Consider the following 26,476-nt stretch of genomic DNA (forward strand, 5'->3'; position numbering starts at 1 on the left):
TTCTCTTAGAATAAAAACCTTAGTGTAACAACAGTTTTAGTAAATAATATGTACAGGCCAGTTACAGCTTCTTCTGACCAAGTAGAAATAAAAAAATATGTAAATTTTTTCGGGTGTGCGTGCAGGACAGAGGAATGGCAATTCTTACACTATTGTTCTAAATTCAATCACCTTCTTCATCCTCATCATTCAGCTCATTGACATTCAATTTTGAAGTTGTGCACAATTATCAGTTTCTATTTGGTTTATATCTCCCATTCGTTTACAGCATTCTTTCAGTTAGATACACATTAGCGCCTTGGGACCCAAAAGCATAGTCAGTGCTCTAACTCCCCCTTGCGCTGGTCTGGAGCAATGAAGCAGTGATGCAGGGTAACCTACTAAACCACAAATTACCTCTAAATCCTGCGGCATAATCTCAAAACTTTTAATTGAGGAACCACTGTAACCAGTTTATAATAGCAATAAGGCACCTCGGGTGTTTGTGATATATGGGCAATATACCACGGCTAAGGGCTGTGTCCTAGCACTCCTTGCCTAAGAACTTAGCCATGGTATATTGGCCATATTCCACACCTCCTCGAGCCTTATTGCGTAATTATACCTACAGTATATCCTGTTTGGTGCAGCACCAGCCTTAATAGGCAGACTGGCTAATGGGAGAAACGAGTTGTCGTATGCAAAATGGCCCCCGTTTGTTTGTTTGTTTATATGACTGAGTTGAGTACATAGACATAACATGATCCTGCCATGATATACAGCATGAGGCTTATCTGTGGAGGGCAAGATGCCTGTTTCCTCTGGAGTTTGTAGACCAGCTAACAGGCCATGTGGTGCAGGTTGATTCCACCTGTGAAAATGCAGCACTGGCACCTGCCTTCTGTCATGTAGTATGTTGATAGCTAGGAATAAAATCATAATTTGCTTAGATGATCTGTCTGCAGAGACATCATATGGCCACAGTATTAGCACTTCTGGCACAGAAATGCCCATAAATGTAGTATCTTGGGCTTGATACTCACAAGGGTCTTTTCCAGTCATATTTGCCAAGTGATTTGGCCTAATTTACATTTTGAAATCCCCCAGACGGGTTCCTACTGTACGTTAGTGATGTGGTGCTTTAAACAAGCTCAATGTGAGAACATTCCACCCTGACTATGGAATGAGATTAGAGACGCCTCGCCTGGTGTTATAAATATATGTCTATTATTAACCCAGCGAGATGACCGTTTAGCTGAAGTGCAGACACAGATATTTATAAGGGAAGGACCCAACCACTGGCTTCTGCCTCATTTATTTAAACAGATCCGTTAGAGCCTGCACTGCAGAGTGCATCTCCAACCAAGAGTGCATTCAAAATGGCACCCTAACTTATATGGTCCACTTGAGCTGGGACGATAAACCAAAAATTACAGACACTGACATTGCCATCCTCTTGCCGAAGCATTTTGCTTACGTCAGTAATTTTCTGACATTTTTCTACACAACGTTCTGTTTCGCTGTCAGCTGCTGACTCTCACTCCTTCTCTCGACTGTGCACACGGAGGAGGGAGAGATGCATTCTGAGAAGCACAAGCATGACAGTTGCTCAAAATGCTATTGCGGGAAAAATACAATTATCAAAGCAACTACTGTTATTCTAGTTACAGAGAGGAGAGTCACAGCTTTCTGTGAGTAAATAATGTATTTCTCACCTCATAATATTTAGTTCATGGCACCACTTTACAACCGGAGTAGGCTGTAGGCCTAGTTAATATGGTTTTGATACACCCGCAGAGCCGAGCGCACCATTTGCAGTGAATAAATCAAGCAGCCAGGCCTAGTGCTGGAATGTTTTTGCAGGACATTAGCCTACATTTACTGATAGATGAATCGATTAGCCTACATGGCTATATAGCAACAATATAATATTTAGATTTAGTGATCTAGATAAGTGTTTTGAGGTCCCACTTCTTCAGGTGGTGAATAGTATAACCTATGTACACAAATTCTCTAAAGAGACAAAAATAAATCTCATAATTCTGAATCCTATTTTGACAGGTTGCACATCAAAATATCAATCATGCATTTCCTGGATATGTTAGATGAAATAGCTTACTTTTTAATCATAGGCTACCATCTCAGCTGTCTTACTTCAAGACCTCTGCCACTAATGTAAAGTAACTGTCCATTAAAGCTGCAATATGTAACTTTTGGGCAACCCGACCAAATTCACATAGAAATATGAGATAGATCTGTCATTCTCATTGAAAACAAGTCTAAGAAGTGGTAGATCTGTTTTAAATGTTCTTAACTTTAGTTTTTGCATCTTTTACTTTCGGTTTTGTACACCAGCTTCAAACAGCTGAAAATACAATATTTTTGTTTATTGAAAATATATTTCACATCGGTTTAGATGGCACAATGATTCTCTAAACCATGCATTGCTTGTTTTGTCACAAACTGAAATTAAGCAAACTATTAGAATTTTTGCAAACAGGAAATGGCGGATTGATTTCTGCATATGGCACCTTTTTCGTTAAATTTGTTGTTATGTAGCAAAATAATTACATTTATCGAGATATAACTTTATGTCCATATCGCCCAGCTCTAGCACCTCCCCAACATTATTGATCGTAATTTATCGCAGTTGTCATTGTCAATAACATTTTCTAATTTGATTGTGATATGTATAGGTTGCCATTTGGGACGCAACCCCAGACTAGCCTAGCATCGACGAGCTTCACAGGACAGTTTTTAGCATGAGATAGGACAGTGTCACTGGACAGTTTTTAGCATGAGAATTCTCTAAAGAGACAAAAGTAAATCTCATAATTCAGAGAACAGAGGAGCTACGTCTGGTAAGACGAGGGGTGGAGGTGTGTCTTTTTGTCAGTGTCACCGGACAGTTTTTAGCATGAGATAGGACAGTGTCACCAGACAGTTTTTAGCATGAGATAGAACAGTGTCCCCGGACAGTTTTTAGCACGAGATTCTTGAAAGCATCTATTTTAGTACCATGTATGGGATGTAATAGCATTATCAGTAAGCCTAGGCCAGCAGAACATTTTGTGACTGCTTGAAGAACAGACTCCCCCAGCCCGGCCGGCTGGGCGCCCATGGATCACTTTTGACTTCTCTGACAAGACAGGGGAGAGTCACATTTACACAGACACAACCAGGACAAGGTTTGTGTATAGTAGAAGCCAAAACATTTTGAAACAGAAAACTGAGCTTTTCTTATTGGACAAAGTTAGGACAGTACCTTCCATGCATCACTCTGTTTGAAAATGTTTCTCCACGGACACAACCCAAGGAAGAGTTTCTGCCTCTCAGGACATACCCAGCCTCACAAAGAGAAAAAACTATGTAGGTGACTAGCTAATTCTGTTGTGCCTATTGTTCTATTCAAGCTTTTTTTCAAGATCTGGGTTGTCTACCTTAACAGATCAATGCGAGTAACCGATTTGAAGTGTCAGTAGATAGATAGAGAAATATCTCATAGACCTCTCAGAGAACTCGCAGAATCAGCCTGTAATCATAGCAGTGTCAGATTGTCTTTAACCCAGCCTCCCAGCCTTAGGGTACTGGTCTCCCAGCGGTACTACTAGAATCTAGTCTCCCCCTTCACTGTAAATTACATACAGGGGAATATATAGTCGAGTTTCTTATTAAATCCCCTCTGAAACAATATGAACAGGAAAAAATGGGGATGGAAGATAAATTAAAACAAAAACCGATTTTGTTTGATAGAAGCACTCGTTTAAGCTCCAAATTGATACTGATACCTCATAATCTCCCTTCACATGCTCCTTGACACGTGTGCATTCATTTTTCTTAACTGTGCCTGACAGAATGTTGGTAAGGTTTTTACTGAGTATTGACTTCCATATCCATTCGATTACATTTGAACTCATCCCATAAAGGCTCTGTCTAGGGATGATGTGTGGGTTTATGCATACAGGCATATCATATTCACACACCCACGCCTGAGTCCTTTGGTGCAAACTGATGCAATCTTCTTTGTGCAAATAATACAGCCATATTATCCAGGGATTTTTTCGTGACTCTGTGGCTCAGTTGGTAAGCGCATTGAACATGGTGCTTGTAATGCCAAGGTTGTATGTTGTTTTCCTGCTGGGATAATATACAGTATACTAATAATATAAGTATTTACTGCACTGTAAGTCACTTTGGATAGAAGTGTCTGCTAAATGGCATGCATTAAGATGGCGCCGAAGAGGATGGCTGACGTTTTACATGCTCCTAACCAGCTGTGCAAATTTGTATGTTTTTTTGGCATTGTTTGTAGCTTATTTTGTAACTTATTTTGTACATAATGTTGCTGCTACCAAAAATATCTTCTGGACATCAGAACAGCGATTACTCACCATGAACTGGATGCTTTTTCCTTTAACAAGTCCGACGAGAAGGATATACTGCTTTCCCGGAAACAGGCCAAAACCCCCATAATTTGCGTGAAGAAAAGACAGAGGGAAAGAGGGCGCAGATTGGACTGCCTTCTGAGAATCCGTAGACGAGCGAGTAAACTCCCACTGCCATCCGTTATACTTGCTAACATGCAATCATTGGAAAATAAAATTGATGACCTACGATTATCCTACCAACGGGACATTAAAATCTGTAATATCTTATGTTTCACCGAAATTATAGAGCTGGTGGGAATTTCCATGCACCTGCAGAACAGAGGAGCTACGTCTGGTAAGACGAGGGGTGGGGGTGTGTGTCTTTTTGTCAACAGCTGGTGCGCAATGTCTAATATTAAAGAAGTTTCGAGGTATTGCTCGCCTGAGGTACAGTACCTTATGATAAGCTGTAGACCACACTATCTACCAAGAAGGTTCTCATATATATTATTTGTAGCGTATATTTACCACCACAGACCGATGCTGGCACTAAGACCGCACTCAACCAACTCTATAAGGCCATAAGCAAACAAGAAAATGCTCATCCAGAAGTGGCACTCCTAGTGGCCAGGGACTTTAATGCAGGCAAACTTAAATCAGTTTTACCAACTTTTTACCAGCATGTCACATGTGCAACCAGAGGGAAAAAAACTCTAGACCACCTTTACTCCACACACAGAGACGCATACAAAGCTCTGCATGCCCTGCAAATGCCCTGCATTTGGCAAATCTGACCATAATTCTATCCTCCTGATTCCTGCTTAAAAGCAAAAACTGAATCAGAAAGTAGCAGTGACTCACTCAATACAGAAGTGGTCAGATGACTCGGATGCTACGCTACAAGACTGTTTCACTAGCACAGACTGGAATATGTTCCGGTATTCATCCAATGGCATTGAGGAGTATACCACCTCAGTCATCGGCTTCATCAATAACTCCATCGACGACGTCGTCCCCACAGTGACCGTACGTACATATCCCAACCAGAAGCCATGGATTACAGGCAACATCCACATCGAGCTAAAGGCTAGAGCTGCCGCTTTCAAGGAGAGGGACTCTAATCCGGACGCTTATAAAAAATCCCACTTTGCCCTCAGACGAACCATCAAACAAGCAAAGCGTTAATACAGGATTAAGATTGAATCCTCCTACACTGGCTCTGATGCTCGTTGGATGTGGCAGGGCTTGAAAACTATTATGGACTACAATGGGATACTCAGACGCGAGCTGTCCAGTGACGCAAGCCTACCAGACGAGCTGAATGCCTTTTATGCTCACTTCGAGGCAAGCAACACTGAAGCATGCACGAGAGCACCAGATGTTCTGGATGACTGTGTGATAACGCACTCGGTAGCCAATGTGAGCAAGACCTTTAAACAGGTAAACATTCACAAAGCTGCGGGTCCAGACAGATTACCAGGACGTGTACTCCAAGCATGCACAGACCAACTGGCAAGTGTCTTCAATTACATTTTCGACCACTCCCTGACCGAGTCTGTAATACCTACATGTTTCAAGCAGACCAAATCAAATCAAATGTATTTATATAGCCCTTCTTACATCAGCTGATATCTCAAAGTGCTGTACAGAAACCCAACCTAAAACCCCAAACAGCAAGCAATGCAGGTGTAGAAGCACGGTGGCTAGGAAAAACTCCCTAGAAAGGCCAAAACCTAGGAAGAAACATAGAGAGGAACCAGGCTATGAGGGCTGGCCAGTCCTCTTCTGGCTGTGCCGGTTGGAGATTATAACAGAACATGGCCAAGATGTTCAAATGTTCATAAATTACCAGCATGGTCAAATAATAATAATCACAGTAGCTGTCGAGGGTGCAGCAAGTCAGCACCTCAGGAGTAAATGTCAGTTGGCTTTTCATAGCCGATCATTAAGAGTATCTCTATCGCTCCTGCAGTCTCTAGAGAGTTGAAAACAGCAGGTCTGGGACAGGTAGCACGTCCGGTGAACAAGTCAGGGTTCCATAGCCGCAGGCAGATCAGTTGAAACTGGAGCAGCAGCACGGCCAGGTGGACTGGGGACAGCAAGGAGTCATCATGCCAGGTAGTCCTGAGGCATGGTCCTAGGGCTCAGGTCCTCCGAGAGAGAGAAAGATAGCGAGAAAGAGAGAATTAGAGAGAGCATACTTAAATTCACACAGGACACCGGATAAGACAGGAGAAGTACTCCAGATTTAACAAACTGACCCTAGCCCCCCGACACATCAACTACTGCAGCATAAATACTGGAGGCTGAGACAGGAGGGGTCAGGAGACACTGTGGCCACATCCGATGATGGGGCCACATCCACCATAGTCCTTGTGCCCAAGGAAGCGAAGGTAACCTGCCTAAATGAGTGCTTTGTGCTTTGAAAGGCTGGTCATGGCTCACATCAACAGCATCCTACCGGATACCCTAGACCCACTCCAATTCGCATACCATCCCAACAGATCCACAGATGACGCAATCTCAATCGCACTCCACACTGCCCTTTCCCATTTGGACAAAAATAACATCTACAGTTGAAGTTGGAAGTTTACAAATACATTTAAACTCAGTTTTTCACAATTCCTGACATTTAATCCGAGTAAAAATTCCCTACCTTAGGTCAGTTAGGATCAACACTTTGTTTTAAGAACGTGAAATGTCGGAATAATAGTAGAGAGAATAATTTATTTCAGCTTTTAGTTCTTTCATCACATTCCCAGTGGGTCAGAAGTTTACATACACACAATTAGTATTTGGTAGCATTGCCTTTAAATTGTTTAACTTGGGTCAAATGTTTCGGGTAGTCTTCCACAAGCTTCCCACAATAAGGTGAGTGAATTTTGGCCCATTCCTCCTGACAGAGATGGTGTAACTGAGTCAGGTTTGTAGGCCACCTTGCTCACACGCGCTTTTTCAGTTCTGCCCACAAATTTTCTATAGGATTGAGATCAGGGCTTTGTGATGGACAGCCAATACCTTGACTTTGTTGTCCTTAACTTCTTATGGATAGGGGGCAGCATTTTCACGTTTGGATGAAAAGCATGCCCAGAGTAAACTGCCTCCTACTCAGTCCCAGATTCTAATATTTGCATATTAGTATTGGTATTGGATAGAAAACACTCTGAAGTTTCTAAAACTGTTTGAATCATGTCTGTGACTATAACAGAACTTATTTGGCAGGCAAAACCCCGAGGACAAACCATTCAGATTTTTCTTTTTTTAGGTCACTCTCTTTTCAATGGGATTTCATTGGGAATCCAGATTTCTAAGGGACCTTCCTGCAGTTCCTATCGCTTCCACTGGATGTCAACAGTCTTTAGAAATTGGTTGAGGTTTTTCCTTTGAGAAATGAAGAAGTAGCCCTGTTCAGAACGAGGGTCGAGTAAAGTGTACTGTTTGTTAGAGGCGCGTGACCAGAAAGCATACTACACATTGTTTTACTCCGGCATTGAACACAGATCATCCCGTCTTCAATTTTATCAATTATTTACGTAAAAAAATACCTAAAGTTGTATTACAAAAGTAGTTTGAAATGTTTGGACAAAGCTTACTGGTAACGTTTGTAGTCATGTTGAGCGAGTTGGAACCGGTGTTTTTATGGATCAAACGCGCCAAATAAATGGACATTTTGGATATATATCGACGGAATTAATCGAACAAAAGGACCATTTGTGATGTTTATGGGACATATTGGAGTGCCAACAGAAGAAGCTCATCAAAGGTAAGGCATGAATTATATCTTTATTTCTGCGTTTTGTGTCTCGCCGGGAGGGTTGAAATATGATGGTCTGTGATTGTTTGCTGGGGTGCTATCCTCAGATAATAGCATTGTTTGCTTTCGCCGTAAAGCATTTTTTAAATCTGTGGCTGGATTCACGTGTAGCTTTAATTTGGTATATTGAATGTGTGATTTCATGAAGGTTTAATTTTTACAGTAATTTATTTGAATTTGGCGCTCTGCATTTTCACTGGATGTTGGCCAGGTGGGACGCTACCGTCCCACATATCCCAGAGAGGTTAAGCCATTTTGCCACAACTTTGGAAGTGTGCTTGGAGTCAATGTCCATTTGGAAGACCCATTTGCGACCAAGCTTTAACTTCCTGACTGATGTCTTGAGAAGTTGATTCAATATATCCAAATAATTTTCCTTTCCTCATGATGCCATCTATTTTGTGAATTGCACCAGTCCCTCCTGCAGCAAAGCACCCCCACAACATGATGCTGCCACCCCCGTGCTTCACCGTTGGGATGGTGTTCTTCGGCTTGCAAGCCTCACCCTTTTTCTTCCAAGCATAACGATGGTCATTATGGCCAAACAGTTCTATTTTTGTTTCATCAGACCAGAGGACATTTCTCAAAAAAGTTCGATCTTTGTCCCCATGTGCAGTTGAAAACCGTAGTCTGGCTTTTTTATGGCGGTTTTGGAGCAGTGGCCTCTTCCTTGCTGAGCGGCCTTTCAGGTTATGTTGATATAGGACTCGTTTTACTGTGGATATAGATACTTTTGTACCTATTTCCTCCAGCATCTTCACAGGGTCCTTTGCTGTTGTTCTGGGTTTGATTTGCACTTTTTACCCCAAAGTATGTTCATCTCTAAGAGGCAGAAAGCGTCTCCTTCCTGAGTGGTATGACGGCTGCGTGGTCCCATGGTGTTTATACTTGTGTACTATTGTTTGTACAGATGAACGTGGTACCATCAGGTGTTTGGAAATTGCTCCCAAGGATGAACCAGACTTGTGGAGGTCTACAATTTTGTTTCTGAGGTCAATGATTTCTTTTGATTTTCCCATGATGTCAAGCAAAGAGGAACTGAGTTTGAAGGTAGGGCTTGAAATACATACACAGGTACACCTCCAATTGACTCAAATGATGTCAATTAGCCTAGAAGAAGCTTTTAATTTTCTGGAATTTTCCAAGCTGTTTAAAGGCACAGTGAAATTTGTGTATGTAATCTTCTGACCCACTGAAATTGTGATACAGTGAATTATAAGTGAAATAATCTGTCTGTAAACAATTGTTGGAAAAATTACTTGTGTCATGCACAAAGTAGATGTCCGAACCGACTTGCCAAAAATACAGTTTGTTAACAAGAAAATTGTTGAGTGGTTGAAAAGTGAGTTTTAATGACTCCAACCTGAGTGTATATAATCTTCCGACTTCAACTGTATGTGAGAATGCTGTTCATTGACTACAGCTCAGCGTTCAACACCATAGTGCCCACGAAGCTCATCACTAAGCTAAGGACTCTGGGACTAAACACCTCCCTCTGCAACTGGATCCTGGACTTCCTGACGGGCCGCCCCCAGGTGGTAAGGGTAGGCAACAACATGTCTGCCACGCTGATCCTCAACACTGGGGCCCCACAGGGTGTTTAGTTAGTCCCCTCCTGTACTCCCTGTTCACCCACGATTGCATGGCCAAGCACGACTCCATCACCATCATTAAGTTTGCTGACAACACAACAGTGGTAGGCCTGATCACCGACAACGATGACATAGAGAGGTCAGAGAACTGGCAGTGTGGTGTCAGAGCAACATCCTCTCCCTCAATGTGAGCAAGACAAAGGAGGTGATCGTGGACTACAGGAAAAGGCGGGCCGTACAGGCCCCCATTAACATCTACGGGGCTGTAGTGGAGCTGGTAGAGAGTTTCAAGTTCCTTGGTGTCCACATCACAAACGAACTATCCTAGTCCAAACACACCAAGACAGTCGTGAAGAGGGCATGACTAAACCTTTTCCCCCCTCAGGAGACTGAAAATATTTGGCATTGGTCCCCAGATCTTCAAAAAGTTCTACACCTGCACCATCGAGAGCATCCTGACCGGTTGCATCACTGCCTGCTATGGCAACTGCTCTGCATCTGACCATAAGGCGCTACAGAGGGTAGTGCGATTGGCCCAGTATATCACTGGGGCCAAGCTACCTGCCATCCGTGACCTATATCATAGGCGGTGTCAAAGGAAAGCCCATAAAATTGTCAGAGACTATAGTCACCCAAGTCATAGACTGTTTTTTTCTGCTACCGTACGGCAAGCGGTACCGGAGTGCCAAGTCTTGGACCAAAAGGCTCCTTAACAGCTTCTTCCCCCAAGCCATAAGACTGCTGAACAATTAATTAAAGTGCCACAGGACTATTTACATTGACCCCCCCCCTTCATTTGCTTTGTACACTGCTGCTACTCGCTGTTTTTTGTCTATGCATAGTCACTTCACCCTTATCTACGTGTACAAATTACCTCAACTTACCTGTACCTCCGCACACAATTTTTTACTTTAGTTTATTTGGTAAATATTTTCTTAACTCTTCTTGAACTGCACTGTTGGTTAAGGGCTTGTAAGTAAGCATTTCACGGTAAGGTCTACATGCATGGCGCATGTGACAAATAAAGTTTTGATTTGATTTGGTTAATGTTCTGACATGCTGTTTGTTTGTTCTAGGTTTGATTCTTTGTATGTGTACCGTTCATATGTAAAGCCATATTTTGACATGTTATTTGTCTATTCTAGATTCTGAAACCATAGTTTTTTTACACATTCTCTATTTGTTGTAGGTTCTATTGGTCCAACCCCTCTATGTGTACTGTACTTAAAGCCATATTATTTGATGACCCATTTCTGTCTGTTTTAGGTTCTACTGGGACTTGGTAATGCTCGTCATGATGATGGGGAACCTGATCATCATTCCTGTAGGAATAACCTTCTTCTCAGAGCAGACCACCACCACCTGGCTAATATTCAACGTAGCTTCAGACACCATCTTCCTCGTGGATCTGGTCATGAACTTCCGCACGGGGATCGTCAACGAGGAGAGCTCCGAGATCATCCTGGACCCCAAGGTCATCAAGATGAACTACCTGAAGAGCTGGTTTGTGGTCGACTTCCTCTCGTCCATACCAGTGGATTATATATTTCTAATAGTGGAAAAGGGGTTTGACTCGGAGGTGTACAAGACGGCGAGGGCGCTGAGGATCGTTAGGTTTACTAAGATTCTGTCTCTTCTGAGGCTGCTGAGACTTTCCCGACTCATCAGATACATACATCAGTGGGAAGAGGTAAGATAGATGTGGTGATAGTGTGTGTGTGTGTGTGTGTGTGTGTGTGTGTGTGTGTGTGTGTGTGTGTGTGTGTGTGTGTGTGTGTGTGTGTGTGTGTGTGTGTGTGTGTGTGTGTGTGTGTGTGTGTGTGTGTGTGTGTGTGTGTGTGTGTGAGAGAGGCTGAATGCCACAGCTCTGACTTCTGACATTTAGGTGAATGTGAGAATGAATTCAAGTCATTCTTGTACATCGGAGTTTAGATATGGGATAATGATGTTTAAACAGAGGGAGGTAAAGAGAGAGAAAGAGGAGAGAGATAGAGGGGTACAGAGAGAGAGAGGGAGAGGAAAAGAAGGAGAGAGGAGAAAGAGAGATTACCCTCCTATGGTGTCATTTCACTCCTCTGTGAGTCACTCATTCCATTTACCCAGCTGGAATTGCTCTCCCTTTCATACCTTTATTTCACTGATTGATCGATTGATCAACATGAATGTGCAAAATGTTCAAAAAATATGTTAACTTGCCAGAAATCAGATCTGATTTGATGCTCCAATAGAGAAGTTTGAAAAAGCCAGAGATTCTATGGGAATAGGCTTTGTTATGCTTTATGTACAGACATTATTGCATTTCAAACCTCTCTTGCACCATGGGCAAGTATCAATGATTCCTGTGCTTACTACAGAACTAGCCCAACTATTGTCATTACATTGGATTACAAATGTAGCCTAATGTTGCGTTTAATTACATTTGCCGTTGCATTGGATCCTAGATTTAATGTTGTATTAGATGGAGATAAGATTTAATCAGACTACTTGATTGAATATTTTGTCTGTCAAGACAAAGGCTGAGCTTGACAGAACACTCTAATATTCCTTGATTCTGCATGCTGCATTGATGATATCATTTATAGGGTCTAACGCTCCCGTAGCTCCTGCTGCTCTGCGTCTCCCTATGTGTCACTCAGTTTTCCTCTGCAGTCTACATTTGCATTTTGGTAAATTAGTAGATGCTCTTATCCAGAGCCACTTACAGAATTGAGTGCATACATTTTCATATTTTTTTTCATACAGGTCCCCCTTGGGAATCTATTGCAAGGGCCATGCTCTACCAACTGGGCCACACGGGACCCCTCTTCCTGTTTTCCTCGCAGCTGTTTACTCCGCAATGACAGAACTATGTTCCTTCCCTTCACAATGAAGAGTTGAAAACTCATAACACGATCATTTTGTTACAATAAGGTACAGCTGCTCTCGTGCCCCCACTGTACAACTTTCCCCTGTAACCAGTTCCCAGCATAATGCTGTAATTTTGCTGTACAGCAGAGATACTGTAATTTATTTTAAAGTGCTATTTTCCTTACTGTAAAACATATTACAGCATCTCCACTGTAAATTTACAGGGATTATGTCATGTTTTACAGTAAGGAAAATAGTAGTGTGAAATACACTATATATAATCAAAAGTATGTGGACACCCCTTCAAATTAGTGGATTCGGCTATTTCAGCCACACACATTGCTGACAGGTGTATAAAATCGAGCACACAGCCATGCAATCTCCATATGGAAACATTGGCAGTAGAATGGCCCGTACTTAAGAGCTCAGTGACTTTCAATATGCCACCGTCATAGGATGACACCTTTCCAACTAGTCACTTTTCTGCCCTGCTAGAGTTGCCCCGGTCAACTGTAAGTGCTTTTATTGTGAAGTGGAAAAGTCTAGGAGCAGCAGCGGCTCAGCCTCGAAGTGGTAGGCCACACATGCTCACGGAAGCGTAGCGTGTAGAAATTGTCTGTCCTCGGTTGCAACACTCACTCTGAGTTCCAAACTGCCTCTGGAAGCAACGTCAGCACAAGAACTGTTCGTCGGGTGCTTCATGAAATGGTTTTCCATGGCCAAGGCGCCACACTCAAGTCTAAGATCACCATGCACAATGCCAAGCGTCGGCTGGAGTGGTGCAAAGCTTGCCGCCATTGGACTCTGGAGCAGTGATAACACGTTCGTTCTCTGGAGTGATGAATTACGCTTCAGCATCTGGGTCTGGCGGATCCCAAGAAAACGCTACCTGCCCGAATCCACTGTGCCAACTGTAAAGTTTAGAGGAATAATGGTCTGGGCCTGTTTTTTATGGTTTGGGCTAGACCTCTTAGTTCCAGTGAAGGGAAATTTTAACGCTAAAGCATACAATGAAATTCTAGACGATTTTGTGTTTCCAACTTTGTGACAGCAGTTTGGGGAAGGCCCTTTCCTGTTTCAACATGATAATGTCCCCATGCACAAAGCAAGGTCCATACAGAAATGGTTTGTCGAGATCGATGTGGAAGAACTTGGCTGGCGTGCACAGAGCTCTGACCTCAACCCCATCAAACACCTTTGGGATGAATTGGAACACTGACTGCAAGCCAGGACTAATTGCACAACATCAGTGCCAAACCTCACTAATAGTCTTGTGGAAGATTGGAAGCAAGTCCCCACAGCAATGTTCCAACATCTAGTGGAAAGCCTTCCCAGAATAGTGGAGGCTGTTACAGCAGCAAAGGGGGCACCAAGTCAATAGTAATGCCCATGATTTTGGAATGAGATGTTCGACGAGCAGGTGTCCACATACTTTTTGTCATGTAGTGTATATTAAAGCATCTCTGTAATGCAAAATTATAGTATTATAGTATTAAGATGGCAACTCTGGTTCCAGGATAATGCTGTATATGTACAGTGAAGTTCTCCCTGAAATCTAATAGTAATAAAAACAATACTTTTGTACATAAAATAAAAAATGCAAAGTTGGTAACAACATTAACAACAGAATTGACAATAGAAGTAACAACAGTTAACACATACTGTATGTAACCATATAAGAGCATCATTACAACACTAACTGAAACCACATCATTTGACCATGGCAAAGCGACTGGCAATAATGGCAGAATATAAAGAGTGTAGTTATTCACTCCGCAAGACAATAAAACAAGCTAAACGTCAGTATAGAGATAACGTGGTTTGCAGACGACACAACAGTAGTAGGCTTGATTATCAACGATGACGAGACAGCCTACAGGGAGGAGGTGAGGGCACTCGGAGTGTGGTGCCTGGAAAACAACCTCTCACTCAACGTCAACAAAACAAAGGAGATGATCGTGGACTTCAGGAAACAGCAGAGGGAGCACCCTCCTATCCACATCGATGGGACCGAGGTGGAGAAGGTGGAAAGCTTCAAGTTCCTTGGCGTACACATCACTGACAAACTGAAATGGACCACCCACACAGACAGTGTGGCTAAAGAAGGCGCAACAAAGCCTCTTCAACCTCAGGAGGCCTTGGCTTGTCACCTAAAACACTCACACATTTTTACAGATGCACAATTGAAAGCATCCTGTCTGGCTGTATCACCACCTGGTACTGCAACTGCACCGGCCGCAACCGCAAGGCTCTCCAGAGGGTGGTGTGGTTTGCCCAACGCATTACCGGGGGCAAACTACCTGCCCTCCAGGACACCTACAGCACACGATGTCACAGGAAGGCCAAAAAGATCATCATGGACATCAACCACCTGAGCCACTGCCTGTTCACACCACTATCGTTCAGAAGGCGAGGTCTGTACAGGTGCATCAAAACTGGGACAGAGAGACTAGAAAACAGCTTCTATCTCAAGGCCATCAGACTGCTAAATAGCAATCACTGGCACATTAGAGGCTGCTGCCCATAGGCATAGACTAGGAATCACTGGCCATTTTAAGGAATAGAACACTAGTCACAAATAATGTTTACATATCTGGCATTACTCATCTCATATGTACTGTACAGTATATAATGTATTCTATACTATTCTAAGGTATCTTAGTCACTTAATGTTAACATATCTGGCATTACTCATCTCATGTGTATGTACTGTTTTCTATACTATTCTACGGTATCTCATTCACTTAATAATGTTTACATATCTTGCATTACTCATCTCATATGTTTATACTGTATTCTATACTATTCTACTGTATCTTAGTCCATTCCGCTCTGACATTGCTCGTCCATATGTATATAACCTTAATTCATTCCTACTTAGATTTGTGTGTATTGGGTATGTGTTGTGTAATTTGTTAGATATTACTGCACTGTCGGAGCTAGAATCACAAGCATTTCGCCACACCCGCAATAACATCTGCTAATCACGTGTATTTGACCAATACAATTTGATTACATTTGATTTAAAAATGATATTGTGTGCCTGTCTGTGTGGGGTGTGGGGGAGAGAGACACAAAGAGATAGAGGGAGTTAAAATTGGGATTGGGTACAATGCTAGATCTATGATCAGGGGCAACTCTATTTGGGTAAGGGGGTTGAGAGGCAGTGAAACACACAAGAGCACAGTTTTGGCAGCATCAGGTTTCCTCCGTAACAATCCTCCTCAGTTCTGATTTATCTGCTCTTCTCACCTATAGGACAAGCATAGAAAAATAAAGAATAGAATGAGAGACAGAGTGCACCAGGGCTTACTCGGTTGCTAGAAAATCAAGCTGGTGTGTGTGTGTGTGTGTGTTTGTGTGTGTGTGTGTGTGTGTGTGTGTGCGCATTTACCACACTAGACGTCTTAATTCAAACTCAGTGAGCTCTTGGAAGAATGGGGCAATGTGGGGGTTGAGAACAGCTGGCTTCCTCTGGGCCACCTTGTCATTCACATTGTCCAATCTACAGGGCTCATCATCTTGGGTTGATTTGAACCAGGAATCTTTACAGGCATACATTGTATCCAATATAGTTTATGAAATCAATTGAGGCCTTGAACAAATACAAATAAGACAGCTAGATACACATACTTCAAATCCTAGCTAAATAATAAAATATTGCTATAGCCTCCACAATACCACAGATTATTTTACCAGGCTCACAGCATTTTCTTTTCTTTCTGTGCCACCAAACATTTGCATACTACTAGTCAAGTAAACAGGTTTAGCTAATACTGTAATATTTTGGAACAATGTTTATATTAAACAAATGGTTAGTGGGAAGAGTCTATGCGGACACTCTTGGTCTGTAAAACAATGATGTATGTCTCGCAGCTGAGAGCCGAGTGAACCAAATAGTGATGGGAAGCTCGGCTCTTTTTACTGACTCTGATCTTTTCATCTTGTTCAGTGAAAAAGAACAGGTCTTTCGACTCATTTCATTCATTTGAGTCAGTAATGCCCAGAGCACGTAGGATCCCCTACTGGCAGACGATGAACTGAAAACTGGAATGAGTCATTATTCAACAAGCCTCTCGTTCACATGTTGTTAACAATAGGGGGCTTATTGGAGCTGTAATTTGTGACTGAGACTTGTAAATTTGTGCTTTAAACAATGTACATTTGTTGATTGCTAGGCATACAAATACAATTATTTCTTGAAACATTTGAAATGAGGTATGGTTGTGGCCGGACTAGATTGTGAACGACTCTTCGTGAACGAATGCATTGCTTTTTTTGAACAACTCTTTTTACTGACTTGAGAGTCATGATTTGTTTCTCTTAGTGACTTGTTCATTTAGTCCTTCGTTTGACCTGCTAGTGCTGGCCGCAATGAGACCTAAAGCGGGACTAATACAGCTCAGCAGCTCCAGCGACGTTCTCTGACCACCAATTCTACAGTGTTTTCCGGTTGAGATAACAGAAAAGTCTTACAGTGTGCCCCTCTCTCTGAGGCAGACCTTCGAGCGTTTGCTTTGTTCTGCCTGGAGTGCCAGATGGGTGGGATTTACATTTCCAGAACTATTCTATTGGTCCATTAAGCCAGGCAAGCTCAATAAAGCAGCCGACCTGCAGGCACAAACTGTAGCACCTGTGCCGTTGCCAAAGTCTAACCTCTGGTTCATCTCTGGCACAGGCCGATACGTAAATATATTTGGTAACTTGGTAAAGAAAGTTAGAGACAGGAAATCATATTCCATGGTTTTACACAGATGGTTGATAACACAAACATAATACAAAACTGCAGTGACAAGAAATCTGTATGATCTGTCACAATAGCAATAGAAACAGGATGGATACTGCTTACTGCAGTTTCTCTCTCTCTCTCTCTCTCTCTCTCTCTTTCTCTCTCTCTTTCTCTTTCTCTCTCTCTCTCTCTCTCTCTCTCTCTTTCTCTCTCTCTCTCTCTCTCTCTCTCTCTTTCTCTGTCTCTCTCTCTCTCTCTCTCTCTCTCTCTCTCTCTCTCTCTTTCTCTGTCTCTCGCGCTCTCTCTCTCTCTCTCTTTCTCTGTCTCTCGCGCTCTCTCTGGAATAGTTATATAGTTATTTCGGTGTAACCAAACAAAATAAATGGATTTATAAACCGTGAGTGAAAGAAAGTGACACACAGTATCCAAACCCTATATGCAGCTAGTCAGTGAGAGGGAAAGGCAGTGGGCACTCAGTTAGTCACACACCAAACTGTTGCAGCGCATTAGCAGTACCACAGTACATTATCACAGGGGACGGACAAACAAGGTCCTCTGCTGGCATAATGTCCCCGACGCTGCAGTCCATCATTAAATTAGCCCTTTCTGTTGAACAAGGGAGATCTGCTGCGGCTGCTGCCAGGACCTACTGCAGTCTGGAGCCGCTGTCTCCAGCACTCCCGACATTCCTTCAGCCTGGCCCTGGGCTTCAGGCATTTGAACCAGTGCCTCCCCCTTCCATCAGTCCCCTCCCTCCCGATTGTTAGGTTCTTATTTTTCAGAGTAAATAACTCACGGACACGAGAGAAGTTTGAACCAAGTTTAATTCGGCCCAAAGGTTCTGTACAGCTGTAATCAGACAACCCAACATTTGTCCCATCCAGATATTTATATCCCACTTAAGACACTCCTCCTTCTCTCCAATCCTTACATTTTATGGCTCTGCGGGAAGCTAATAAAGAGGGTAACAGGATACCAAACGTGTATTACTCTCTTAAGAGAATCTGTCCTCACCTCCTGACCTCGACCCCTCTTTCGTCAATACACAGATGTCCATCTGTCTTTCCTGTACCAGCACGTCGCCCTCCTCTCCTCCATCAAACACATTCCAAAGCCTTCCGGCTTTCTACAGAGAACCCTTAACTTTCTCCTTTGATTCTATGCTTCTTCTCTATCATTTAGTGAATATCTCAATGTTGAAAATGGCGAAGCCAACACTATGCTGTCACAGACCGAGACAGTAACAGCTATTCCATCAGTCCTCTTCCTCCCTCTGAAGTCAGAGACAGTGGCATCTCTTCCATCAGCCCCCTCCCTCCCTCTGCGGTCAGAGACAAAGTGGCATCTCTTCCATCAGCATTCCAAGGATCCACTGTAGAAAGAATATTGCTCAACAAAAATGTTGTCTTTCATTTAACATGTTGTTCTCAAAAACATTATTTGTTTTTGGGATGTTATCATCCTAACTAGAAATTTATGGGGATGTTAGCAAATGCCCTGGGAATGTTCCCGGTTTGCTTGGTAGCCACCACAGCATCAAAATGTTTCTGAATGTCTGAAAATATTTGTCTTATAGCTTTGTTACTAGAATTAAAGCTTTTGCAGTGTGTTATTTTTATCTCGTGTTGCTAGTCCAATATTGGTAGGCCGTTATTTCACTTAAAGACTCATAACTGCTTATCTCTAACTACTTTGGTTTACATGGATAACAATGTACATTTGAGATGAATGTATAATTGAGATAATAGAATGGAGTATTGCACTCCCTCAGATTGCTACTGTATGCAAAAGCAGTGTTGTGACGAAGCCGTGTAGTCTGCAGACTGCAGACAAGCCATTCAGAGCCTCAGTTACTGAATGTAGCTCCAGAGAATCCCCATATCACAGAGGGGCTAAATCTGCTGTCTCACTATATCAGTGGAGCTCAGGGAGAACCACCAGCTACCAGGACTGTCTCTGCTAAATGATAGCCCCATCTTGGGGACACAGATTGGGCTGCTCTCTGTATATATAGCATAGACTAGTGAGGAAGCATTAGTTAATCACTACAAAGAATAAAGATAAAGATGGTAGCTACATGTCTTCGATGTAAACTGGTTGATAGTCAGGCCCACTTAATGGGGAGCTCAACTCAAACCTTGTACTTTTCATTTCAGCTCATATATATATTCTTCAAGTGACTAGCTATCAAAATATCACTTAGGATCCCCAACAGGATTGCCTGGCTACCCAAACTCCTTACTCCAGCCAAGCGCTATGCCACGCCCACCGACGTTATTTTCTTCTCAGCAATGAGTCTGGATCTGAGTACATCCCCGACGATTTCTAGAACGCAAAAACATTCTAACCGTCCTCAGAAACCGATGTTTTTCATTTCACCTTTATTTAATTAGGCAAGTCAGTTAAGAACAAGTTCTTATTTACAATGACGGCCTAGGAACAGTGGGTTAACTGCCTTGTTCAGGGGCAGAATGACAGATTTTTACCTTGTCAGGTGTAGACCTTAGAGTGAAATGCTTACTTACAAGCCCTTAACCAACAGTGCAGTTTTAAGAAAATGCCACCCCCAAAAAAGTATAACATAAAAATAGCTAATAATTAGCGGGGCTATATACAGGGGGTACCGGTACAGAGTCAATATGCGGAGGCACCGGTGTCGAGGTAATTGAGGTAATATGTAAATGTACAATACCGTTCAAAAGTTTGTGGTCACTTAGAAATGTCCTTGTTTTTGAAAGAAAAGCTATTTTTTTTGTCCATTAAAATAACATCAAATTGATCAGAAATACAGTGTAGACATTGTTAATCTTGTAAATGACTATTGTTGCTGGAAACGACTAATTTTTAATGGAATATCTACATAAGCGTACAGAGGCCAATTATCAGTAACCATCCCTCCTGTGTTCCAATGGCACGTCTTGTTAGCTAATCCAAGTTTATAATTTTAAAAGCCTAATTGATCATTAGAAAACCATTTTGCAATTATGTTAGCACAGCTGAAATCTAATGTGCTGATTAAAGAAACAATAAAACTGGACATCTTTAGACTAGTTGAGTATCTGGAGCATCAGTATTTGTGGGTTCGATTACAGGCTCAAAATGGCCAGAAACAAATCACTTTCTTCTGAAACTCGTCAGTCTATTCTTGTTCTGAGAAATGAAGGCTATTTCATTCGAGAAATGGCCAAGAAATTGAAGATCTCGTGCAACGCTGTGTACTACTCCCTTCATAGAACAGCGCAAACTGGCTCTAACCAGAATAGAGAGGAGTGGGAGGCCCCTGTGCACAACTGTGCAAGAGGACAGTTCATTAGAGTGTCTAGTTTGAGAAACAGACGACTCACAAGTCCTAAACTGCCTAAATTACTACAAATATTAATAGCTAATTATGGATTTCAATTATATATATTTTTTTAATAGCTATATATATAATACAAATCGAGGTGAGGGCGATGGAAATGCTTTTGGCAGTTAACCTAAGATAGCGCCGGAGCAGAAGGCAGACGTTTTACGTACCTCCAACTGATTGTGTTTTTTGTTCGTTTATCTGCGTTTTGTAACTTATTTTGTACATAATGTTGCCGCTACCGTCTCTTATGACCAAAAATAACTTCTAGACATCAGGACTGCAGGACTGCAATTACTCATTGTAATTATTTTGCCTCTATGGCCTATTTATTGCCTTACCCCCCTACTCTTCTACATTTGCACACACTGTACATAGATTTTTCTGTTGTGTTATTGACTTTACGTTTGTTTATGTGTAACTCTGTGTTGTTTTTGTTGCACTGCTTTGCTTTATCTTGGCCAGGTTGCAGGTTTAATTGAGAACTTGTTCTCAACTGGCCTACCTGGTTAAATAAAGGTGAAATAAAAATTTTAATAAAATGTGTTCTAATTGACTGTGTTTTGTATCTTAATGTGTATTTAATGTGTATATTGTCTATATTTATGTTTATCTATACTTGACTTTTGTACATTCTTGTTTTGTATTGTGCATGGCTCATTTGTAAAAGAGACGTTAGTCTCAATCAGTAATGTAAAGTATTAAGTAAAAATACTTTAAAGTACTACTTAAGTAGTTTTTGGGGGTATCTGCACTTTACTATTTATATTTTTGATTACTTTTACTTAAGTACATTCCTAAAGAAAATAATGTACTTTTTACTCCTTACATTTTCCCTGACACCCAAAAGTAGCCGTTACATTTTGAATACTTGGCAGGACATGAAAATGGTCCAATTCATGCACTTATCAAGAGAACATCCCTGCTCATCCCTCTGCCTCTGATTTGGCGGACTCACTACACACAAATGCTTAATTTGTCCATTATGTCAGCGTTGGAGTGTGCCCCTGTAACGGTGTTCCTCCTCCTCTTCATCCGAAGAGGAGGAGCAGGGATTGAACCAAAACGCAGCGTCATGATAAGACATGATATTTATTTAAACAAAACCGAAAACACGACGAACACTTGAATAGAAACAAAACAACAAACGACGTAGACTGACCTGAACGTAAGAACTTACATGAAACACGAAGAACGCACGAACAGGAAAAATGACTACATAAAACAAACGAACAAACAAAACAGTCCCGTGTGGCGTAACATACACAGACACTGACACAGGAGACAACCACCCACGACAAACAAAGTGAAAACACCTACCTTAATATGATTCTCAATCAGAGGAGATGAAAACCACCTGCCTCTAATTGAGAACCATATTAGGTACCCATTAACCAACATAGAAACAGAAAACATAGACTGCCCACCCAAACTCACGTCCTGACCAACTAACACATACAAAAACGAACAGAAAACAGGTCAGGAACGTGACAGCCCCTGACTATCCGTACATTAAAAAATCAAAAGAATTGTGTTGTTTGGTTTGCCTAATGTAAGGAATTGTAAACAATTTATACATTTACTTTTGAAATTACATTTACTTTTGATACTTCATTATATTTAAAGTCAAATACTTTTAGATTTTTACTCAAATAGTATTTTACTGCGTGACTTACTGCGTCACTTTTACTTGAGTCATTTTTTGTTAAAGTATCTTTACTTTTACTCAAGTTTGACAATTGGGTACTTTTTCCACCATTGGTCTCAATATGACCTCCCTGTTGAAATAAATATAAATGACAAACTGTCAAAAATAAGTTGAAAAAAAAATGTAAAAAAGACATGGTCCTAACGGACACATTCTCAAACTCCAACACTTTTGATAGACTTCAACCACTGCAAACTATTGAGATATCAAAGTGTCAACAGCAAAAACATGAAACAATAGGTGTACTGTATCGCACATTTTATGGAATTTCTTTTTCAAATGAAAATAACACTTTTCAGTAGTGCTCCAAGCATTTTTTCAGCCATATTTTTAAAACATTTCCCCAATCAGTCCGGAATGAGAACAAAAATGTAAGCAACAGAGTAGGTTAATTTGACTATTGTACATTTCCATATTTCCAAATCCTATTCTAAAAGATGTATTTTACCCCATTTTCATGATATCCAATTACGATCTTGTCTCATCGCTGCAACTCCCCATCGGGCTTGGGAGAGGCGAAGGTCCAGTCATGCGTCCTCCGAAACATGACGCACCTAAATGCAGTTCTCAACACTTGCCCGCTTAACCCGGAAGTCAAATACACTAATGTGTCGGCCTGCAGGCCTGCCTGCAGCCTGCAGGCGCCCGGCCCGCCACAAGGAGTTGCTATAGCGCGATGAGCCAAGTAATGCCCCCCCGGCGAAACCCTCCCCCCTAACCCAGACGACGCTGGGCCAATAGTGCGCCGCCCTACGGGACTCCCGGTCACGACCGGTTGTGACACTGCCTGGGATTGTACATGGGTCTGTAAAGACACCTCAAACAGTGCCTTAGACCGCTACACCACTCGGGAGGACCAATCAATAGGTATTTCATTAATTTGAATGACTGGAAATCTTACAGACTTTGGATTTTATGTAAATATACTGAACAAAAATATAAACGCAACATGTAAAGTGTAGCTGATCCCAGAATTTTTCCATATGCACAAAAGGCTTATTTCTCTCAAATGTTGTGCACAAATTTGTTTACGCTCCTGTTAGTGAACATTCATCCTTTACCAAGATAATCCATCCTTCAGACAGGTGTGGCATATCAAGAAGCTGATTAAACAGCATGGTCATTACACAGGTGGACTTTGTGCTGGGGACAATCAAAGGACACTCTAAAATGTGCAATTTTGTCACACAACACAATGCCACAGATGTCTCAAGTTTTGAGGGAGCGTGCAATTGGCATGCTGACTGCAGGAATGTCTACCAGAGCTGTTGCCAGAGATTTGAATGTTAATTTCTCTACCATAAGCCACCTCCAATGTCGTTTTAGAGAATTTCGCAGTACGTCCAACCGGCCTTAAAACCGCAGACCACGTGTAACCACGCCAGCCCAGGACCTCCACATCCGGCCTCTTCACCTTTGGGATTGTCTAAGGAGGAGGGGGGGTTTTGAGGAGTATTTATGTCTATGATAAAGCCCTTTATTTATGTCTATGATAAAAACTCATTCTGATTGGCTGGGCCTTGCTCCCTAGTGGGTGGACCTGGCTCCCAAGTGGATGGGCTTATGCCCTCCCAGGCCCACCCATGGCTGCACCCCCACCTAGTCATGTGAAATCAATAGATTAGGGCCTAATGAATTAATTTCAATTTACTGATTTCTTTCTATGAACTATAACTCAGTAAATTCTTTGAAATTGTTGCATGTTGCATTTATATTTTTGTTCAGTACATACAGTATAGCCTAATCGCATTATTATCTGTATTGAAGTAACTTATCACCCTCCAGTTACCCACAAGAGGGAGAGAGAGATACACAGAGAGAGAGAGAGACACACACACACACACAGAAAGATACAGAGAGAGAGAGATTGAGAATACATGATGTGTTGTGTGTTGAGTGAAGTCTAATGACATGCATGGGAGATGTACCTACGGTAAATGGCAGCATAATGCACCAAGTGATTCATTCGAATCTATTGTTGCGTTTGAGTCTCCGAGTTAATGTTCTGCTGCATCTATTTGCAAAGAGAAAATGTTCCACAAAAAGAATTTGGCTGGACTTAGTTCTGCTTTCTATGATTCCAGATACACTGCCGTTAAATGTGTTGTACTGCAATATCATTGTGAATCAAAATTATTTCTCCTCATGTTCATTCACTGTATCCTCTCAGGCATTAGTTCTAGTATATGCATATAGGTCAACATGTTTAACCACTCAAAGTCTTAACATATTGAGAATACAGTATATATCAAATGAAATTCACCTGCAAAGCAAATAGTGATGTGGCTGGGAATGGAAGGCTGTTTGTATAATTACACTGCAGCCTGCAGTTTATGTATTTAACCAGTAAAGATTATTGAGGTTAAATCCTATTTTGCGAGAGCGACCTTCGGGGTCTCCTTTAAAGCTGAGATCTGCGAAAGGTGAAACAGAACAAAAACAGGCGCATTTGTTATTGTTTTTGTTTTGTTTTTGAAAAGAAGATAAGCTTCCAGCAACGTAATGAAATAAAAATCGTAGCACACACTCGGCTGTTCTATCGTGCGTGCACTCATGTCCGAGGGAATAAAGTAACATCTTTGTAATATCACAAACGGACATGGCAGTTTCACCGCAACGGATTCCAACTTTAGAAAAGCAGCAGGGAAGGAAGAAGGCCGTATTGGTTGTTTACTACTTGAAACCATTGGGTCATCTGGTGCAATCCAGCCAAATCCCTCTTTCCGTCTTCCCTATTATCCACATGGAGGTATAATCCTCCCAGACTGTGTTCTCAGCATACTCAGCATACACACACTCACATCTCTATCCAATATACTCTCTCTGCATCTCTCTCTTTTATCTTGCTCTCTCTCCCCTACTTTTTCTCTCCCTTTCCTCCCCCTCCTCCTCCATCTCTGGTTGGGTGTGAGAAGAGAGGCTGTAGCACCACCAGGGCTCTGTGAGATGGTCTAATCTAATCTGAGGAAGTCCAATTACGAGCAGTACTTTCCCTTGGTAGAAACATGGCATTTCTCCTCCTGCTGTCTTTTAACTGAAAACCATGAATGACTGGGGAGTTTAATGATTTGTTGTCTTTGTTTGCTGCTTCTCGTTGTTGCTCTGTGAATGGTTTTAAAGATGGCGATCCTAGAGAGTATGGCTATGCTGGTATTTAGATAGTAGTCTACAGGTTGGTCAAATATGTCTGTCATTTTGAACGGACTTCTGAATTGTGAATGAAAATGGCGTAATATATAATTAAAATCAGTATTTGATTACTAATCAGTAATCAATAAATTACTGTTAGAGAGTGTACAGATCATTAGAGGTTCTTTTGGATGAGAGATGCCTCTGGTCAGGCACTATCTTTAGTGTGTGAGGGGTGATAAATGCCGTAAATGAACCGTTGTACATGTGAATGTGTAATTTAAATGTAGTTATTGTTTTTAATTGAAGCAATCAATGTGGAGGGGTAAATAAGGGTAAGCTATTCATTTTTTACATTTCAATAATAATGCAGAATAAAGAGACACAAAAGTAAAGCCATTACAGTGCAATTCCAAGATCTGCATATAAAAATGGGGATCAGATTTTTTACCAAGCAGTTTAAAATGTTCTAAAAATGTGTAATGCAAGACAGACTATGGACAATGACAAATACACTGACATAAATGTAAGAAAATAAATTATACATGTCTAAATATGTGAAGAATGAGAGATTCAAACATTTGTGTGTGTGTGTGTGTGTGTGTGTGTGTGTGTGTGTGTGTGTGTGTGTGTGTGTGTGTGTGTGTGTGTGTGTGTGTGTGTGTGTGTGTGTGTGTGTGTGTGTGTGTGTGTGTGTGTGTGTGTGTGAAGCTGCATATGTATCAAATATATGCAGCTTCACGTGCACACACATGTGCATACACACACTGTTAGAGTCCCAGTAAGACAAATTCATAACATCGTCATTCACAAAAAAAAGAACAAATTAACCACAGACAAGCACAAACCCGAAACAGGTGGGGTTTTAGGATGGGTTCTCAAAGACAGTCATGGGGGTGTCCACTGAAAGTTGATTAGTCAAAAATAACTATGTCTTAAAAGACACCCATCATGCCCCAGAAAAG

The 26,476-nt window shown here is 41.7% G+C and overlaps 1 protein-coding gene across 1 annotated transcript in view; it reads left to right on the forward strand.

The window, feature by feature from the left end:
- Window positions 1-26,476, forward strand: part of LOC139543486 (potassium/sodium hyperpolarization-activated cyclic nucleotide-gated channel 1-like) — a 202,446-nt gene that overhangs the window by 21,376 nt on the left and 154,594 nt on the right. Inside the window, exon 2 of the mRNA XM_071349592.1 lies at window positions 11,019-11,442. Coding sequence (XP_071205693.1) covers window positions 11,019-11,442 — 424 coding nt within the window. The remainder of the gene's footprint in view (window positions 1-11,018; window positions 11,443-26,476) is intronic.

The sequence above is a fragment of the Salvelinus alpinus genome, chromosome 18 (genome assembly GCF_045679555.1).
Source record: "Salvelinus alpinus chromosome 18, SLU_Salpinus.1, whole genome shotgun sequence".
In the NCBI taxonomy this organism is placed as follows: Eukaryota; Metazoa; Chordata; class Actinopteri; order Salmoniformes; family Salmonidae; genus Salvelinus; species Salvelinus alpinus.